General features: G+C 54.3%; 1 protein-coding gene across 2 annotated transcripts in view; it reads left to right on the top strand.

Moving 5' to 3' along the window:
• The window catches only part of KSR1 (kinase suppressor of ras 1), a 161,782-nt gene that overhangs the window by 128,332 nt on the left and 17,117 nt on the right, over window positions 1-16,333 (top strand). For both annotated transcript variants that reach the window (XM_027034467.2, XM_027034469.2), the window contains exons 7-15: window positions 183-266; window positions 1,855-1,916; window positions 2,018-2,124; window positions 5,264-5,432; window positions 7,249-7,290; window positions 9,679-9,733; window positions 10,943-10,991; window positions 11,835-12,214; window positions 14,738-14,834. In XM_027034467.2, the coding sequence (XP_026890268.1) occupies window positions 183-266; window positions 1,855-1,916; window positions 2,018-2,124; window positions 5,264-5,432; window positions 7,249-7,290; window positions 9,679-9,733; window positions 10,943-10,991; window positions 11,835-12,214; window positions 14,738-14,834 (1,045 nt within the window). The remainder of the gene's footprint in view (window positions 1-182; window positions 267-1,854; window positions 1,917-2,017; window positions 2,125-5,263; window positions 5,433-7,248; window positions 7,291-9,678; window positions 9,734-10,942; window positions 10,992-11,834; window positions 12,215-14,737; window positions 14,835-16,333) is intronic.

The following is a 16,333-nucleotide window of genomic DNA, read 5'->3' as shown; positions in this document are numbered from 1 at the left end:
TTGTGGCTGGGAAATCTGAATGCCCAGGGGGAGCAGTGACCCCGGGCGTCCCTGCCCTCCCCGGGAGAGGGTTCCGGTGGCTCTGGGATGGAACCCGGTCTCCCGGTCTCCCCGGGGCCCCGTTCTGTCCGGGCTCTGGTCTCCCAGCCGCGTGAACATTTTCCGGTGTCCACCGCTTGCAGGTTCTCCACCAAGTCTTGGCTGTCGCAGGTCTGCCACGTGTGCCAGAAGAGCATGATGTTTGGAGTGAAATGCAAGCACTGCAGGTGAGGGGCGGAGGGTGGGGGCGGTGGGAGAGGGTGGAAACCCCACGCGCTAGTAACAGTAACTAGACAAGTAACAGTCAAGTAACTACTTGATTGTTGGCCTGAGGTTAAGTCAGGATTCCAGGGAACTCCTTTGAGAGTTCGTACGTCTATTTGTGACCCCATTCGGCACACCATGGTGTGACCAGCCCTTTCTAGGGAGGTTAAGGACGCATCAAGCAAGACATTCCCAGAAGAAGGGCAAATTTGACGTGGGCTTTGAAGGATGAGCAGAAGTTTACCAGGGAGACCCAGGAAGAAAGAATTCCAGGCCTTTTTACCTTGCACAACATCGGCGAGGAAGGGGAAGGCCGTTCTGGAAACTCTAAGGAGTTCTGAAGTTTAGCCTTACACAAAATTTAGCCTTAGCGTTAGTACACAAGATGGGGAGAAGGGGACAGGGAGTGGGAAAAAACAGAGATGGCTAGTGGTATTCACAGAAGAGAGTTAAGGGAGATTGTATACAGATCTCACTTTCTTGTTTCGTACCATTGTGCTTTCTGGTAGGCCAGGAGGACAAGGATAGGGAGCAGTGTGGGGGGTGCAGAATGTTCTCTACTGTCTGACTACCCTCACCCTACGGAGGATGGGCCTGGAGTCTTTGTTCCCAGATCACTGCCCTCCATTGCTTTGTGACCTGGGGCAAGATGCTTGCCCTCTCTGGGCCTCATTTTTACAACTGGGAAGATGATTCCAGGCCTCTTTGTCTACCGGGCTTGCTCCAAGATTCCGAGCTAGTGTGTGGAGTACAGCATTTGGGCTCCTGCCAGACCAGAGGTGACGGGTCTCATGCATGTCAGTTGGATAAATTGTGTTTTCCCAATGACTCCCAGACCACCAAGAGGACGCCAGAGCTTTCCCCCAGCCTAGGTCTCCTGTGGCTCCTGGTTTTAAATTGGGGACCTCCTGCTCCCTTTTAAGTAATGCTTTTCATGCGGAGAGCACAGAGTGCCCTCTCAGCCCTGCGCTCTCCTACGATTGTAGAGTGAGGTTGGTAGGGCCCTAACTGTTAACCCGTTGAGTCGTTGAGAACCCCGAGATGTGGTAGGGCAGGCAAGACCAAACTGAGGGTCGAGGTCTTTGCACTCTGGCCCATGCTGGCCGTCTGACCATGAGGCCCATGCTGGACTGCAACGGGAGGGACCGCTCCTTACATCTCTGGGATCCTTGGGTAATGCAGACATTCTCCTCCTTAGGATTCTCTCTTGTTTTGTAAGTTCAGATTTGTCTTCAGCTTTCTGAATGTGGGTGGAGGGTCTCCCTTTCTTTAGAGGAGAGGGATAGACGTGGGACCCACAACGTTTAAATGGGTGTGATTTAAACTGTCTGCTGTGAAGATTAGGCAGACAACGGTGGGAACGTGGTCGTGCTAACACTGTCCACGTGGGACGTTCCAAACTTTTGAGCTGATGTTTGCTGAGGAATTTGTGGCGATCGAGGCGGTCACGAGTGGGTGTTGCGCAGAGCTGCCCGGCAAGGCTCAGGGCCCCGTGGATGCCCTGGGAGCCCCGAGTGACCCTCCGTGCACTGACCCTGCCTTCTTTACCAGATTGAAGTGTCACAACAAGTGTACAAAAGAAGCCCCTGCCTGTAGAATATCCTTCCTTCCACGTGAGTGTTCTGCCCTTCTCCGCTTTCTGGATTTGGGGGGGAATCTCCTCTGTAGCCTGGTCTGTTCTCTATTAATGGTTCCCCCTTTTCTTTTTAAATAGAACCTAGGCTTCGGAGGACAGAATCTGTCCCCTCGGACATCAACAACCCGGGGGATAGAGCAGCTGAGCCCCATTTCGGAACCCTCCCCAAAGCACTGACAAAGAAGGTACGCCGGGCGGCAAGAGAAACCCCCTCTCACCCTGAACTCCTCCCTGTAATGCAGAGATCCGGCCGGGAGGGGGGCGTGAAATCTGGGGTCCTATCTTTCGCCGTGTCCCAGACTTCACGTTTATGTCCAGATTGTAGTTATGTGCCCACGACCTGCTTCCTCTATTTTGACCTAACATTTCCTGAGCACTTACTATGAGTTGGGAACTTTTTCCACTGGTATTTCTTTTGGTCCTCACAGTGGTTCTGAAAATCACATACTGATTTTCCCTCCATTTCAGATGACGAAACTGAGCACAGGGCCCCCCCGTGAGCAAGGGGCAGGCCCAGAGCAGAAGTCTCCGTGGCCGCCCAGCCCCAAAGCCTGGCCTTAGTCAGGGTACAGCGAACATACCTTCAAAAGTAATATGTGAAGGTGGATTGTGTTTTTCAGAGCCTGGGCTGGGGCTTCTCTGCTAATACAGACAGGTGCCCTCTGTAGCCACACAGACTGTCGAGAGTCTAACAGACCTGTCCTGTCACGGTCCAGGCACAGATGTGTGTGGTGTCGGCAAGATGCCCGCGCTAATGATGGCTTCTGATGGCAGCCCCCTGGTGACCGTGCAGCCGGTGGCCTCCCCCCCAGGCTGCTGTGGGTGTGGCTGTGGTTTTCAAGTGTGTTGTGTCCCAGCCCCATACCAGGGCTTAGCATGCTAGGCTAAGCCTTGCCTCATGTGACTGAGGGTCACACGACTGGCTTCTCCAGGGCCACAGTTGCCTTCTGTGGCTTGGGCCGGCCTAGGTAGAGGTTTGGACAGAAAGAAGAGAAGCAGGTAGCGTGGCTGATGATGCAGCTTGGGACGGTGGTGGTTGGCGGGGGGGTGCTGTTCTGGAGGTACCATGGCCACATCTCCTTGTCCAACAAGGGAGGCCACTGCCTCAGGGGTGACCTCTCTTATTTGCCTGTCCTTGTCTCCTGCCTCCCTCCACCTGTCATTGCGTTTTCCCCACCCGTGACATTCCCTCTAGGAATAGGGGTGTGGGGGTGAAGGACCACAGACCTGAGCTCCAGTCCCGATGGGTCCCCTTCCTTGCTTCTGTGACCTTGGGCAAATTCCCGTACCTCTCTGAGCCTCAGTTTCCTAGGTTGTAAAGTGGGGATGATAATGCTTCGTTCACAGGGTGTTGTGAGGGTAACAGGACAATGAACTCGTTTGTCAGGAGCAGCGTGTGTTGTCCAGCCTGTCACAGATTAGGCGCATTTCCTCGGGAGGGATGCCGGGCCCCTGACCTGCCACTCCCACCCTGCCAGCATTGTTTTCTTGTCTGCCCTCCGCTCTCCGGCAATACCAGGTGCACCCCTATTTGCACCGTGTCCCCATACCCCCTCGCTCTCCCCCTGTCAGTTCCTCTGGACCCCACTCAGGGCCCCTCCTCCTGCATGAAGCCCTCCTGCACGCACCTGCTTGGCCCCGGCCCCATAGAGTTCTGGGTGGTGCCTTCTCTTATGTCACCAAGGGCACTGACCGCCTCTCATCCTTCCCTGTTTGTGGCCGTAACACGAGCTAACTGTTACTGAGTGCCGAGGCGCTGTGCTGAGGGCCATGCGTTTGGCCTGTGTATCTCTCAGGGGCCAGCCTGTCTTTCCACCCTCTTCTCCAGCCGCCCTGGCTCACACCGGCTCTGCCCATTCCCACCGCGGGGCTTCAGTGCCCACCGTTCCCTCTGCCCGAGACCCCCTCCTCGGCGTTTACAGCACTCAACCCTCAGGGAGGGCTTGCCCGAGTGCGGGCTGAGGGACCCCTGGCTGACGGCCTGTCTCCCCAGCGGAGGGGTGCTCTGGAGGGCAGGGCCATCATCTTGCTCCTGTCCGCTCCCTGATGCCTGCACTGGGCCTGGCATACGGTGGGCATGAGGAAAACTTCATATCAAACACTGAACACGTGAAAAACCGTGTGAAGCAGCAGCTGATACCCCATTTTGTGGAGAACCACTGTGGCTCGGAAAGGTGGGGGGATTCGAACGAAGTCACACAGGTGCTGAGTGGGGGAGCTGGGATTCAGTCTGCCTCGTAGTCCTTCCCCCTGCCCTGGCCGGCCTGGCCCTGAGGAATAGGATGGGACCTCGGTGGACCCAGCTCCCTCCCCATCCTGCGTATGGCACCAAGTGGTGGCGGCTGTCCCTGGACTGTGAGGCCCACTGCATAGCTTTGGAAGCTTCTGGAGTGCTCTGGGCACCCCAGACGCTTTGGGCCCGCGGAAGAAAAACCTGATGAACCGAGCATTTAACCTAACTTGGCCCCAACTTTTTTTTTTTCTTCTTTTTTTTTTTTAAGATTTATTTTTAAGTAATGTCTACCTCCAACATGAGGCTTGAACTTAGAACTTTGAGATCAAGAGTCACATGTTCTCCTGACTGAGCCAGCCGGGTGACCCCGGCCCCAATGTTTTTGACCAAGGAATTCCAACCCTGTCCACCAAGGGATTGGAGTTTGGGTCTGGGAAAGGGGTCGGGGCCAGGGTCCCACCTAACGCTGACTCCCCCGTAGCCCTCTCTCAGCTGGTCCTTTGACCTTGCTAGGGCCCAAACCACTGGGCAGTCCTAGCCAGTAGGTCTGCAGAAGAGTGAGGGGAGCATTTATCAGACACCACTGTGCACCACACACTAAATAAACACTTATCGGAGGCTGAATTTAATTCATTTTAAAAACCCTGCTATGTGCTTGGCTCAGAGCCAGGCACTGGGGGGTATGATGAATAGGGTCCCTGCCTTCACAGGGCACACAGGACATTCTGCAGAAAACCATCCAAAATGTCTTCCCTTGACAAACTGTAGTTCAAGTGCCCTGATGAAAAGTGCTAACTTTTATGGGAGCATGAGGAGGAGTGTGGTCCTCGCTGGGCTCAGGAAAGGCTCCTGGGAGGAAAGTATGTTTGAGCTGAAGAAGCATGAGCAGGGGTCGCCTAGGGGATGGGCACTGAGGTGAGGGACTCTCTGTGCCATCATCCCCTCAAATGTTAGGTAAAAACGTTAGGATGCCCCGAGCGCACCTCCTCGTTTTTAGGCAGGGAGGGGAAGGCCCCAGCGTGGGGGATGGGAAGCAGGCTGGGTAGGGCAGTGACAGTCCCTGCCCACTTCTGGCGTCTCTGGTCCTGCAGGAGCACCCTCCAGCCATGAACCACCTGGACTCCAGCAGCAACCCGTCCTCCACCACGTCCTCCACGCCCTCCTCGCCGGCACCCTTCCCGACATCGTCCAATCCATCCAGTGCCACGACGCCCCCCAACCCGTCTCCCGGCCAGCGGGACAGCAGGTTCAACTTCCCAGGTACCACACCCTCAGGTCTTTGCGTGCGTTCACGATGGGGTGGGATACCCCTTCTTGGCACGCCCTAGCAGGCTCAAGGTCAAACGCTGCTGCCACTAAGAGCATTTGCTGGGAGCCAGACACTGTGCCAAACTCAAGTGCGTTCCAGTATTTAAACCTGATGAGCGCTCTGATGTATGTGCTGCTTTCGTACCCGTGTTACAGATGGGGACACTGAGGCTCAGAGGAAGTGGCTTGCCCACGTGAGAGAGAGAGCCAGGATCAAAGCGAAGTCTGGCACAAGGCCTGGGGTCTTGACACAAGCCCACGCTGCCTTCCCGTGTGTGGGGTGGCCTCTCGTGGGCACTGTTCACTCAGGGCTGCTGAGCTCCCAGGAAGCATGGCAGGCAGTCCAGGGAGCAGAGGCAGGCCCAGAAGGCCCCAGACTCTGCTGCTTACCTGCTCCGTGATCTGAATAAGCTACTTAACGGGAAGCTTTTGTTCCCTTTTCCATAAAGTAAGAGACCCTGTGAAGTTGGGGTTAGGTTATGCCCACTGTGCAGATGAGGACACTGAGTCTCAGGGGAGGTGCATGCTAGAGCTGACCTCTGACTCCGCCACCGCCCCGGGCTCTGTTGGGCCGGGGTCTCCCTCCTCTCGGCCAGGCCTGGGGTGTCCCATATCTCCAAGAAGCAGAGTGGGGCCCACTCGCCTGTTTCAGGATGAGCCTAGGCCTCGGCCACCCTGGCAGCTCCTTGCAGTTGGCCTTGGCCCTCCGCGTATTTCGGATGGCAGAGGCCCAGAGGAGGGAGCAGCCGCTGGGACACTCCAGTTTGCTCTGGGCCTGGTCAGGTCAGGCCTGGCCCTTGGGGCTCCAGGCCCGGGGGGACAGAAGCACAGCTTTTCCTGTGCCAGGGGACCCTCACGCAGCCTGCAGGAGGCCGGACAGCCTCTCTGGGCCCGTTTCACCAGGGGTTTCTTCTAGGGGTGCTGGGAGACCGAGATTTTGTAAGAATCTTCTCTTTTGCCTGTGCCTTCACCTTAACACACACCTGGCTGGCTGGCTCTGTCCTGCATCATCCTGCGCACACCCCTCTCCACCCCGCCCTCCCCAGGAGTGGAGCGATGGCCCATTAGAATGACCTCCTCTCCCATTCTGCTCCGTCATTATGCTCTGAAACTGGGTCTTTTGCTAAACGCCTAGTTTGGGTTTTTCTAAAAGGAAGGGCCTGTTTGAAAAACAATAGCCACAGAAAAAGCCCGTTTTGTGAGGTCAGTGAGAGCCGCTCAGCTTTCACTGTGGGGGAGCGAATCAGTTTATGGGGAAAGGCTGCCTGGTACCCCTGTTTTACAACACGACAGCTGTGTCAGAGTCCAGACCCCCAGCGCGTCCCCTTCACGGGGACCCTGAAGACAGGTGGGTTTTTGTTCTGTTTTGGATAGTGAGAAAGTTTGCTAAAGCCTCATCACCCTGGAGGTGAATGTGGGGCCAAGGGGGTGGAGACCATTCCTCTGCACTCGGCACAATTCCCTTTTCAGTATTTCACCCTTCTGGGCCCCCGCATGTTTCACAGAGAAGTGAGCCTGGGAGGTGAATGCCATCAGCCCGGTCTCTGCAGCAGTGGGGCCACGAGCTCCCAACGCCAGTCCTCCCAGGAAAGCCCCTTCCTGGGGTCTCCTGCCAGCACCCATTTCCTTCCAGTTCTTTTTCTCCTTCCTGCATGGATCACCCTGTTCTGCCCCACCCCATCCCATAAGCAGCCCGTGCCTGGCCCCCTTCCTCCTTCACTGCATTTGCTGTTCTGTGTGTGTGACTCACCTCCTCTTCTGTTTAAAGCTGCCTACTTCATTCATCATAGACAACAGTTTATCTTTCCAGGTGAGTCCTTTGCATGGTTCCACTAACTGGCCCTTGCTGTGGCCCCTGTGTTCAGCCCACCTGGGCATACCTTCCCCCGGGTACCTCCATGGTGCCTGAGCCTCACATGCACCTATTTTGAGAGCTGACTGTGTATCACAGCTGGGAAAAGGGAGCGGGGTGGGTAGGCTTGAGGTGGGCCCTTCACAGGGGCAGTGACTTGCCCGGAGGGACCTTGGCCTCCATCCTGTCCAGCCTGTTGCACAAAGACTATAGACAACTTATCCAGGGTCACACAACTGACAGGTGGCGGAAATCCAGTTTGCAGAAGGGAGGGACAGACCTTCTTGCTGATGCCTTATGGGCACCTGTCACAATATCTTCTCCTACCCCGTGAAGAGGAAACTACTTACAGAAAGGGAAGCCAATTTGGGGAAAGTCTGCAGCCTTCACTTGCTGGGGCTTCACCTGCCTGAGTGTTGCTGCGTGGCGCCATCTGCTGGCGATCAAGTAGAATGCAGCTTTATTTTAGAAATTTTCAAGGCGACAACTTTCAATCTCTTCTGATTGATTCCCTTCCAACAGAAACTGTTTTGTACACCTACTATGTGCCAACCTTCGCATTTGGCCATATTCATGCCCCCAAGGAGTTTTTGTGGTTAGTACTTATTTCTCCAGTTGAGGGTGGCGAGCATTCATATAAGTAATCTGCAACTTTAATTCTTAATTTAGCCATATGAAGTCTCTCTGTGTTTAGACAAAGACTGTAGCTAGTTGTTTTTCTCATAGGTTAAACAGGCCTGTCTTGGCATCATGGTCTTTTGGTTAGTCCAGGCTTTTCTGTTTGCCAGCCCAGCTCCATTAGGGGAGTGGTTTGGAGCATTTGTGAAGTTCTTACAGAACTATTAGTGTGGCTTTGCCTGGGCGTGAGCAGGCTGGCAGGGGTCAGGGCCCTGGGACTGGCCCCAGGAGGCTCTCCAAGCTGCCTCTGTGGTTTCACACCCATTTTTGTTGTGGCTCCCCTCTAAGAGCCTCCCTGATTACCAGCTCAAGGCCCAGTGTGCAGGGGAGTACTCAAAAGCATTGGGAAAACATGGCTCTTTTTCCAGAAGGATCCATCTTGCCTTGAAGATATGTTGGGGAAGGAGAGGGACTATATACCTGTTGAAAACAAACATGGACACATTTTGGAGTAGAATGCAAAATACACTCTAAATGTTTAAGGAAAAGCATGAGGCCTCAGAGACGCTGTTCCCTCCCACTTGGGGTGCGGTGTGGAGACATCCCCTATGCACGTATTATCTTCTGTGGAAATATTTGAGCTGTGTTGGAGGGGTGGGAAGGTCAGGCTGCCCTGGGTAGTCTGTGGACACAGGGTAGTGGTATCTTGCGGGGGGGCCTTGGCCGAGGCTTCCAGGACCCAGATCCCCCAGGAATGGTGCATGTGTGCGTTTCCCTGGTAGGAAGGCTCACAGCCTCTATCAGATTCTCCAGGTCTGTGAGCTCCCAGAATGTGGCGATTCAGATGACCTCAGAGGTAGCCTTGGATAAAGCTTTAGAGAAAGCTTGAAGTGGGGGGAGGCGTTGATGGCTGAGTTGGGGGGCTCTTTGTCCTGGAAGGCAGGGAGAGGGTGCTGACAGCTCAGCCACAGCCACCTACGGTCTTTCTTCTTTTGTTGACAAAAGAAGAGGGAGTGAAGGGTCACAGAAGTAGCCACGGTTTTGGGGTTCCACACTGGGGTGACCGTCTGTCTGGTGTTCCCCGGATGTGGGACTTTCAGTGCTAAAACTGGGAAAGCCCCAGGCTCAGGGTCAGCCCCACCTACCCAACCTTTGGGTTCCAGGAGGTGTGGACTGTGCGTTTCTTCCTCTCCCCTGAGAGCTGCTTCACCCTCGGCCCAAGCCCGGAAGTCAAGGGGGGCAGGGCCTCTGGCTCCTGCCAGAAATTTCCAGCAGCTGAGCCAGACACCAGGTGTCACTGATGAGCCATCTGCAAGCCCTGCCCTGGGCCTCCGCTGGCCTCCCTGAAGGAGTCTTACTGCCTTCAGAGGATTGTTGCACCAGCTACTGCCTTTGAGCCAAGATGGAGAGTCTGACCCCCATGTAAATAATACGCAGTTTGCTTTTACCACTTGCTTATATGGGGTCATTTGGCCACAAGGAATTGGGGTTAACTGGGGAATCCCAATCGCGTACCTGCACAGAGCTGTGGGAGCAAAACCACGTGCCGTGGAGGTTGTGTCCATGTTCCGGTTTAGGAGAAGTGGCCTGGAGCTCACAGGTGCAGCGCTGGGAGGGGCTGGCTGCTCGGGGAGGCACCGTTCTGCTGCGTGCACTTGGTAAGCACCGTGTCCGTGAGGCAGCAGGGAGGGGGTCTCATGCTTTGTGTTTGCTTTTTGTTTCCCGCAGACATTTCTGCATTTCCACAGGCGGCCCCGTCCCCTGAGGCAGCAGACAGTACCCGGTAGGCATCCCCCCCCCCTGCGTTCGCTTTCTTTCCCATGGGGACCTGGTAAAGCGGGACCCACATCCCTGACCACCTCCCACTCCACCTTTTAAGTCTCTGAGCTCCTGCTCTGGGCCAGCCAGCGGGGGGCACTCCTTGGGCTCACCCACTCCCCGGACCACCGACCTTGGCCAGAGGGTTTTGTCTGTCTCCTGTTGGTGTAGTCAACATTGGGTAGGGACATATGTGAACCTGGAGCAGTCTTGTGACCCAAGACAGGTGGGCAGCGGCCACTCAGAGTTAGAGGTGCCTACTAAAAATAGCTCCTGTTTATGGAGCCCTTTCTCCATGTCCGGCTCTGCTGAGCCCTCTGCTCAGCCTGGTGGAGGTAGGTATTAAAGTAGTTGTCATCCTTGTACAGAGGAGAAAGCCCCCACGGAGGGGTTAAGACATTAGGGGTGCCTGGGTGGCTCTGGCAATTGAGCATCTGAGTCTTGATTTGGGTTCAGGTCATGATCTCTCTGTTCGTGGGATCGAGCCCCCCATTGGGCTCCTCGCTGACAGTGAGGAACCTGCTTGGGATTCTCTCTCTCCCTTTCTCTCTGCCCCTCTCCTACTCTCCTACTCATGTGCATGTTCCGTCTCTCAAAATAAATAAACATTAAAAAAAAAAGAAGAAGAGGGGTGTCTGAGTGGCTCAGTCGGTTAAGCATCTGACTCTTGATTTCAGCTCAGGTCATGATCTCACAGTCTGTGACAGTGAGGGTCCTGCTTGGGATTCTCCCTCTCCCTCTGCCCCTCTCCCACTCGTTTGCTCTCTCTCACCCTCAAAAGAAATAATCTTTCAAAAAAAAAAATTTGCACGAAGTCCCACGGGAGGTGACAGAGCCGGTTCTCAAGTATGATTTCAAGTCCCGCGTTGTGCTCAGTACCCCTGACTGGGCACCAGGTTTGAAAGGGTCTCAGTGGTTCCTGCCCACCCCTTGTCCCCCACCACCCTCAGGTTAGTCTAAAGAAGGCTGAGGCCGAAGAAGGGAGATGGGGTTTGGTCTTTGGCCTCCTGTCTGCTTCCACGACCTCCAGGCTGCCTTTCCCACAGCCAAGTGGGTCACAGTAAGGATGCAGGCCTGGTGGCCCTTCCTCGGACCTCACGATGGGGCCCTGCCCAGTTGAGAGCAGACTGACCCGCCGCCAGGGTCTCCTTGACAAACCGTGTTTTACTCTCAGGCTCGACAACCAGCCAAAAGCAGACGTGTTGGAGGATCATGAAGGGGAGGTGAGTGCGGGTGACGCGCAGCCCGGAGATGGTCCCTTCTCTCTCCCCTCCTCCTCGTCTCTGCGCACCTAGGGGTGTGGGGAGTGCGTGGGTGCTGGGCCCTGGGAAGGGCCCCGTCAGGAGCCCGCTGCAGCAGGTGCACAGCCTAAAAGAGTGATGAGGAGCACAGACCTTCTTTGTTTTGTTTTGTTTTGTTTTGTTTTGTTTTGTTTTGTTTTGTTTTGTTTTGTTTTTGAGGTTAAAGTAAGCCCTTCATCCCCATGATTCCCACCCCTAGCCCGGAGGCCGGGGGCCCAGCCTGGGAGACTCTAGTTCAATGAATCTGGCTTGGGGCCAGGCATCTCCACGATGTCAAAGCCCCCCAAGTGATTCTGATTGGAGCCAGGGCCGAGAAACCACCGTCTACATCCTTGAACCAAAGTGTCAACCGAGCCGGGCTCCCAGCAACGCACTGGGGTTTAGACCGATTTATTCCTGCCCGGAGGACAGTCAGAAACTCTGTTTAAACAAAGAAATGCCCAGAAAGGATAAATGGGGGTGGACTCGTCTATGCCAGCGGACGCTAATTTGCTTTCCTAGCGGTTAGATGTCGTTCATCAGTCGATCTTGGAGATTCGCCAGAAGGGCCTCGGGGCCCACCTGGGCCAGGCGCCACAGCTTGTGGATGAGGACACTGAGGCCCTATGGTGCCAAGTGACCTGCCCCCTGGCCACAGCAAGCCGGAGCAGAGCTGCGGCTAGAGCCCCTGCCTCTTTCTTCCCTTACCTGGTTGGGGCTCTGGGCAGGGCGAGTTGGCTGAGCCCAGCTCTGCTGGCCCTCCCTATCCCTTCCCCCTCCTTCCAGGCCGAGGAGACAGAGGCCGGCAAGTCAGAGGCCGAGGACGACGAGGACGAGGTGGACGACTTGCCGAGCTCCCGCCGGCCCTGGCGGGGCCCCATCTCTCGCAAGGCCAGCCAGACTAGCGTGTACCTGCAGGAGTGGGACATCCCCTTTGAGCAGGTGGAGCTGGGCGAGCCCATCGGGCAGGGCCGCTGGGGCCGCGTGCACCGAGGCCGCTGGCACGGCGAGGTGGCCATCCGCCTGCTGGAGATGGACGGCCACAACCAGGACCACCTGAAGCTGTTCAAGAAAGAGGTGATGAACTACCGGCAGACGCGGCATGAGAACGTGGTGCTCTTCATGGGGGCCTGCATGAACCCACCCCATCTGGCCATCATCACCAGGTAACCTCGCCCCGGGGCCCTGTTATTTGTGTGGCGGTCTTAATGTGGAGAGGTACAACGGGGAAAAGCAAAACGGGGTCTGATTTCCCCACCACGTAACCCCATTGACATTAAAAAACAAAAGAAACAAAATGATGCCTAAGGACAGAGAATATCAGGTGTTCCAGAAAGGTACAAGATGAAAGCTAGTCTCCTCCCACCCCGCCTGGGTGCTTCTCCCCGAAGGTGGATATACTGTAAACAGATGCTTATCACGCCTTCTGTTAAAATAAAGAAATTTGTATACACTCAGGTTTTTCAAGTATCCATTCCTTTGTAAAGATAGCACAGGTCCAGGGCGCCTGGGTGGCTCAGTCAGTTAATCCTCTGACTTCGGCTCAGGTCATGATCTCACGGTTCGTGGGTTCGAGCCCCGCGTCGGGGCTCTGTGCCGACAGCTCAGAGCCTGGAGCCTGCTTCGGTTTCTGTGTCTCCCTCTCTGCTCCTCTCCCGCCTGTGCCCTCTCTCTAAATAAATAAATATTAAAAAAAAAAAACAAACAGGTCCCACTGGTTCGCACCTGCTTTCTCCACTTGAGCGCAATCTTTAACGCTCACCCCACATTCCTGGCACATAGTTGAACCCAGTGGTGTGCTTGTAAACATTGAACCTTTGATTCCTGGGTGGTGGGGAAGGAAGCCCTTGTTTGTGCATGGGTCAATTCCTGTGGTGCAAATACTCTCCCCCCAGCTGATTTCAAGCTGCCACCATGACTTCACTGAAAGCGGGCTGGGCTCTGACGGATCCCTCGTTGCCCCCAGTATATTCAGCCCGCCCTCTTTTGCTGGGCACTTTGCTGTAATGAACATCTTTGTTTCCGTATGTTGGTGAACTTCTATGAGTACCTGTGCTGGGCGAGAGTGTACGAATGTGGTGGTCTGATGGGCATTGTCTGTTTCCACTCCAGAAAGTGCTCACCCGTCCCCCCCAGCCTTCGGTGCATGACTGTCCATTCCCCCAGCACTGAGCATGGGAGGCTGAAACGTTTTGACATTCAAACAGTTGTTGTTGGGTGTTCACCTTTTTTTTTTCTTTTTTTTACATTTATTCATTTTTGAAAGAGCACAAGCTGGGGAGGGGCAGAGAGAGAGGGAGACATAGAATCCGAAGCAGGTTCCCACTTCGGAGCTGTCAGCACAGAGCCCAACGCGGGGCTCGAACCCACAAACCATGGGATCATGACCTGAGCTAAAGTCGGATGCTTAACTGACTGGCCACCCCGGCGCCCCGGGCATTTACTTTTAAAATCAGGAACTGCAAGGGGCACCTGGGTGGTTAGGCACCCAGTTCTTGAGATTTCAGCTCAGGTCTTGATCCTCAGGGTCGTGAGTTCAGGTCCCACATTGGGCTCTGGGTGTGAAGCCTATAAATGAATGAATAAATGAATAAATATATATAAATATATAAATAAATGTATAAATATTAAAAATAGTAAAAATAAATGAAAGATAAAAAACCAGAAATGGTAACGAGAGGTTAGTGAAGGCATTTTGGAATATATACATGGAGGTTTCAAGAAGAAACTAGAAATCACTCTAATCCTGTCAACCAAGAGCCCACTCATTACCATTCTGATGATGTTCCCTATAGCCAGACCCGGTGCTTTGAAAGAACCTTCAGCACCATCCCTCCATTCACCCCATCCGTCTCTCTTCACCCCTGCCATGCCATGAGAATCTGAGTCTGCTTAAAGGGACTACACATAACAAAACATCCATTACCAGATTATGCTGAGGGCGTTAGAACACAGATGAGGAACCGTCAGTCACTATCCCAGACCCCTCGGCCGGTTCTCCAAGTCTCCGAGGCTCTAAGAATCCTATCTCCTTGGAGAAGTTTCCTAAAACTAGCTTCTTCATGAGATGCCTTAACTGAACTTTTCCCAGGAACAGGGGAGTGAGCTATACATTCTCTCCGGGTCCTTGCTCAGCCCAGGTTTTAGGAGTCAATGCAGGAGGAAGCCTGAAAATGTGAGCCCATTTTCCAATAATGACTCTGACACCCCTGATGATGCCACCCTCCTCCTGCATACTCCTATATGGTAATAAAATGCCTGTGATCAGAAAACAGCAAAAAGATCGTGCGCATCATCATGGAGAGCCCCAAATGTCGTCCAGTTGTAGTCCTAAAAGGCCAGATTCTTCCCTGAGTTTGAGGGGGCACGTTCCCGCCTTGAATCCCCCGAGGCTGGGCTGCTCTCTGGGTTGCCACGAGCCTTGGTGCACTGGGTTTCCTGTTCCGGGGTGGGCAGGCCCTGGGCCTCAGGAAACAAGGTGCATGTGTGTGTGATTTTGCATGCTCAGGCCTGGCCAGGAAGGAATGGGCGTCAGGCTTGGGTAAGAGCAAGGATGCTCACCAGTGGTGCTCACCAGTCCAGGGGATGGAGAGGGTCCTCCAGAGGCTGGGGGCACCGCTCTGGCCGCAAGGGCTGGGGTCGAGCTGCGCTGGCCCCACACCTCTGTCTGACCCCACCACTCTCCACAGCTTCTGCAAAGGACGGACATTGCACTCATTTGTGAGGGACCCCAAGACGTCTCTGGACATCAACAAGACCAGACAGATTGCTCAGGAGATCATCAAGGTAAAGGATGAGCCGGCCGGTCCCGGGGTTCCTGGCCTTCCTCCTGCTCCGTCTCTTCCTGTAGCTGGAGCACCTCAAGGGTGGGCCCCCGTCTCCTTCCCTCTGTCCGTGTCTCATCCACTCAGAGCCAGGAGCTAGACGCCCAGTCTGTGATGACGGATGAATTGGAGCACGGCAGGCTTTAAGGGTTTGAATCCTGGTCGCACCAGCTGTGTGACTTTGGGCGGGTCATTGAGCCTCTCTGAGCCTTGACTTCCTCTTCAGTAAGCCAGTAAGATGGGGCTTCCAATATAGCCTCCCCCGTTGGATTAATGCTGGAGCAGAATGGGATAATCGGCTGTGGGCCCACTGGGCACAGGGCATGGCGCTTGATGAGCGTCTTTGAACTGGTTGAGGGCGGTGTGAAAGCACCCACGCTTTTCTGCCTTCAGGTTTCCAAATCCAAGTTTCGTGAGGACCGGCCCTCAGGCAGCCTGCCTGCCTGCCTGCCTCCCTCCCTCCCTCCTTCCTTGTTTTGTTTATTAAGTTTTTTGTTTATTGGTGAATTTAAATTCTATCTATCTATCTATCTATCTATTTATTTATTTAGAGTAATTAAACACAAATGAAAGAAAAGCTTATTTATAAGTTGCTTCATTCAGCAACCTAGCAGGCTTGGATAAAAGCCAGACTGATGCTGGGTCTGGCGTCAGTCAGATGAAAAGCTTGTTCTTAGGACCTCCCTGCAGCTCCCTGTCTCCCACCTCCGCTCCCACGTTTCCTTTTACTCCCTCCCTCCCTCCCTCCTGCCATCCACCGGGCGTGTCTTTAGCAAGGAAGAGACACAAGTCACCGGTGCCTTCTATGCGCACAGCAAGATTTCCACGTGACATGACATGTCCATGTGGCTAAATTAATGAATTAAATTTCACAGCCTCTCCGTTAAAACCCCACATTTACGCCTTCGTTTGCAGCATGTATCCTTTTGGAGGAGGTGGAGGGAGCCGCTGGGTGTTACACCTACTTCATGTTGTCCCCCGACTTGCTGGGCCCTGCTCCCCACTGTCTCCCCTGCTCCCCACTGTCCCCCCTGCTCTGCCTCCCTCCCCCGCACCAAACTGTTTTTCTCTCCTTACGCTCCATACTCTGGGTCGTCTGTATGGTTGCTGACCAGCTGAGGTCAGATGAAGGAGCCATCTGGAAGATTCTAGGCGCAGACGAGAGAAGTTACTCAAAGATTTTGGAGCCACAGAGCCGGAAGCCGCCTCTCTGCTGGCTCGTTTGGTTTTCCACCTGCTGAAACGCTGTCCTCTCTAAGCCACTTTCTTTTGTTCTCATCTTTGGCGTCTTGAGGTTCAAAATACGAGAACAGGGTCCTGACCTTTGGCTTAGGTTTGTGATTGGGGAGCTACTCTGGAGACCCCGAGATAACGTGAGAAGGGAGGGGATTTGTGCTCCAGACCTGAGCATTTATTTTTTATTTTATTTGAAAAAAAATTTTTTAATGTTTATTTATTTTT

This window comes from Acinonyx jubatus, chromosome E1 (assembly GCF_027475565.1).
Source record: "Acinonyx jubatus isolate Ajub_Pintada_27869175 chromosome E1, VMU_Ajub_asm_v1.0, whole genome shotgun sequence".
Lineage (NCBI taxonomy): Eukaryota > Metazoa > Chordata > Mammalia > Carnivora > Felidae > Acinonyx > Acinonyx jubatus.
Note: the sequence above shows the minus strand (reverse complement) of the source record. Positions and strands in the feature narration are given on the sequence as shown.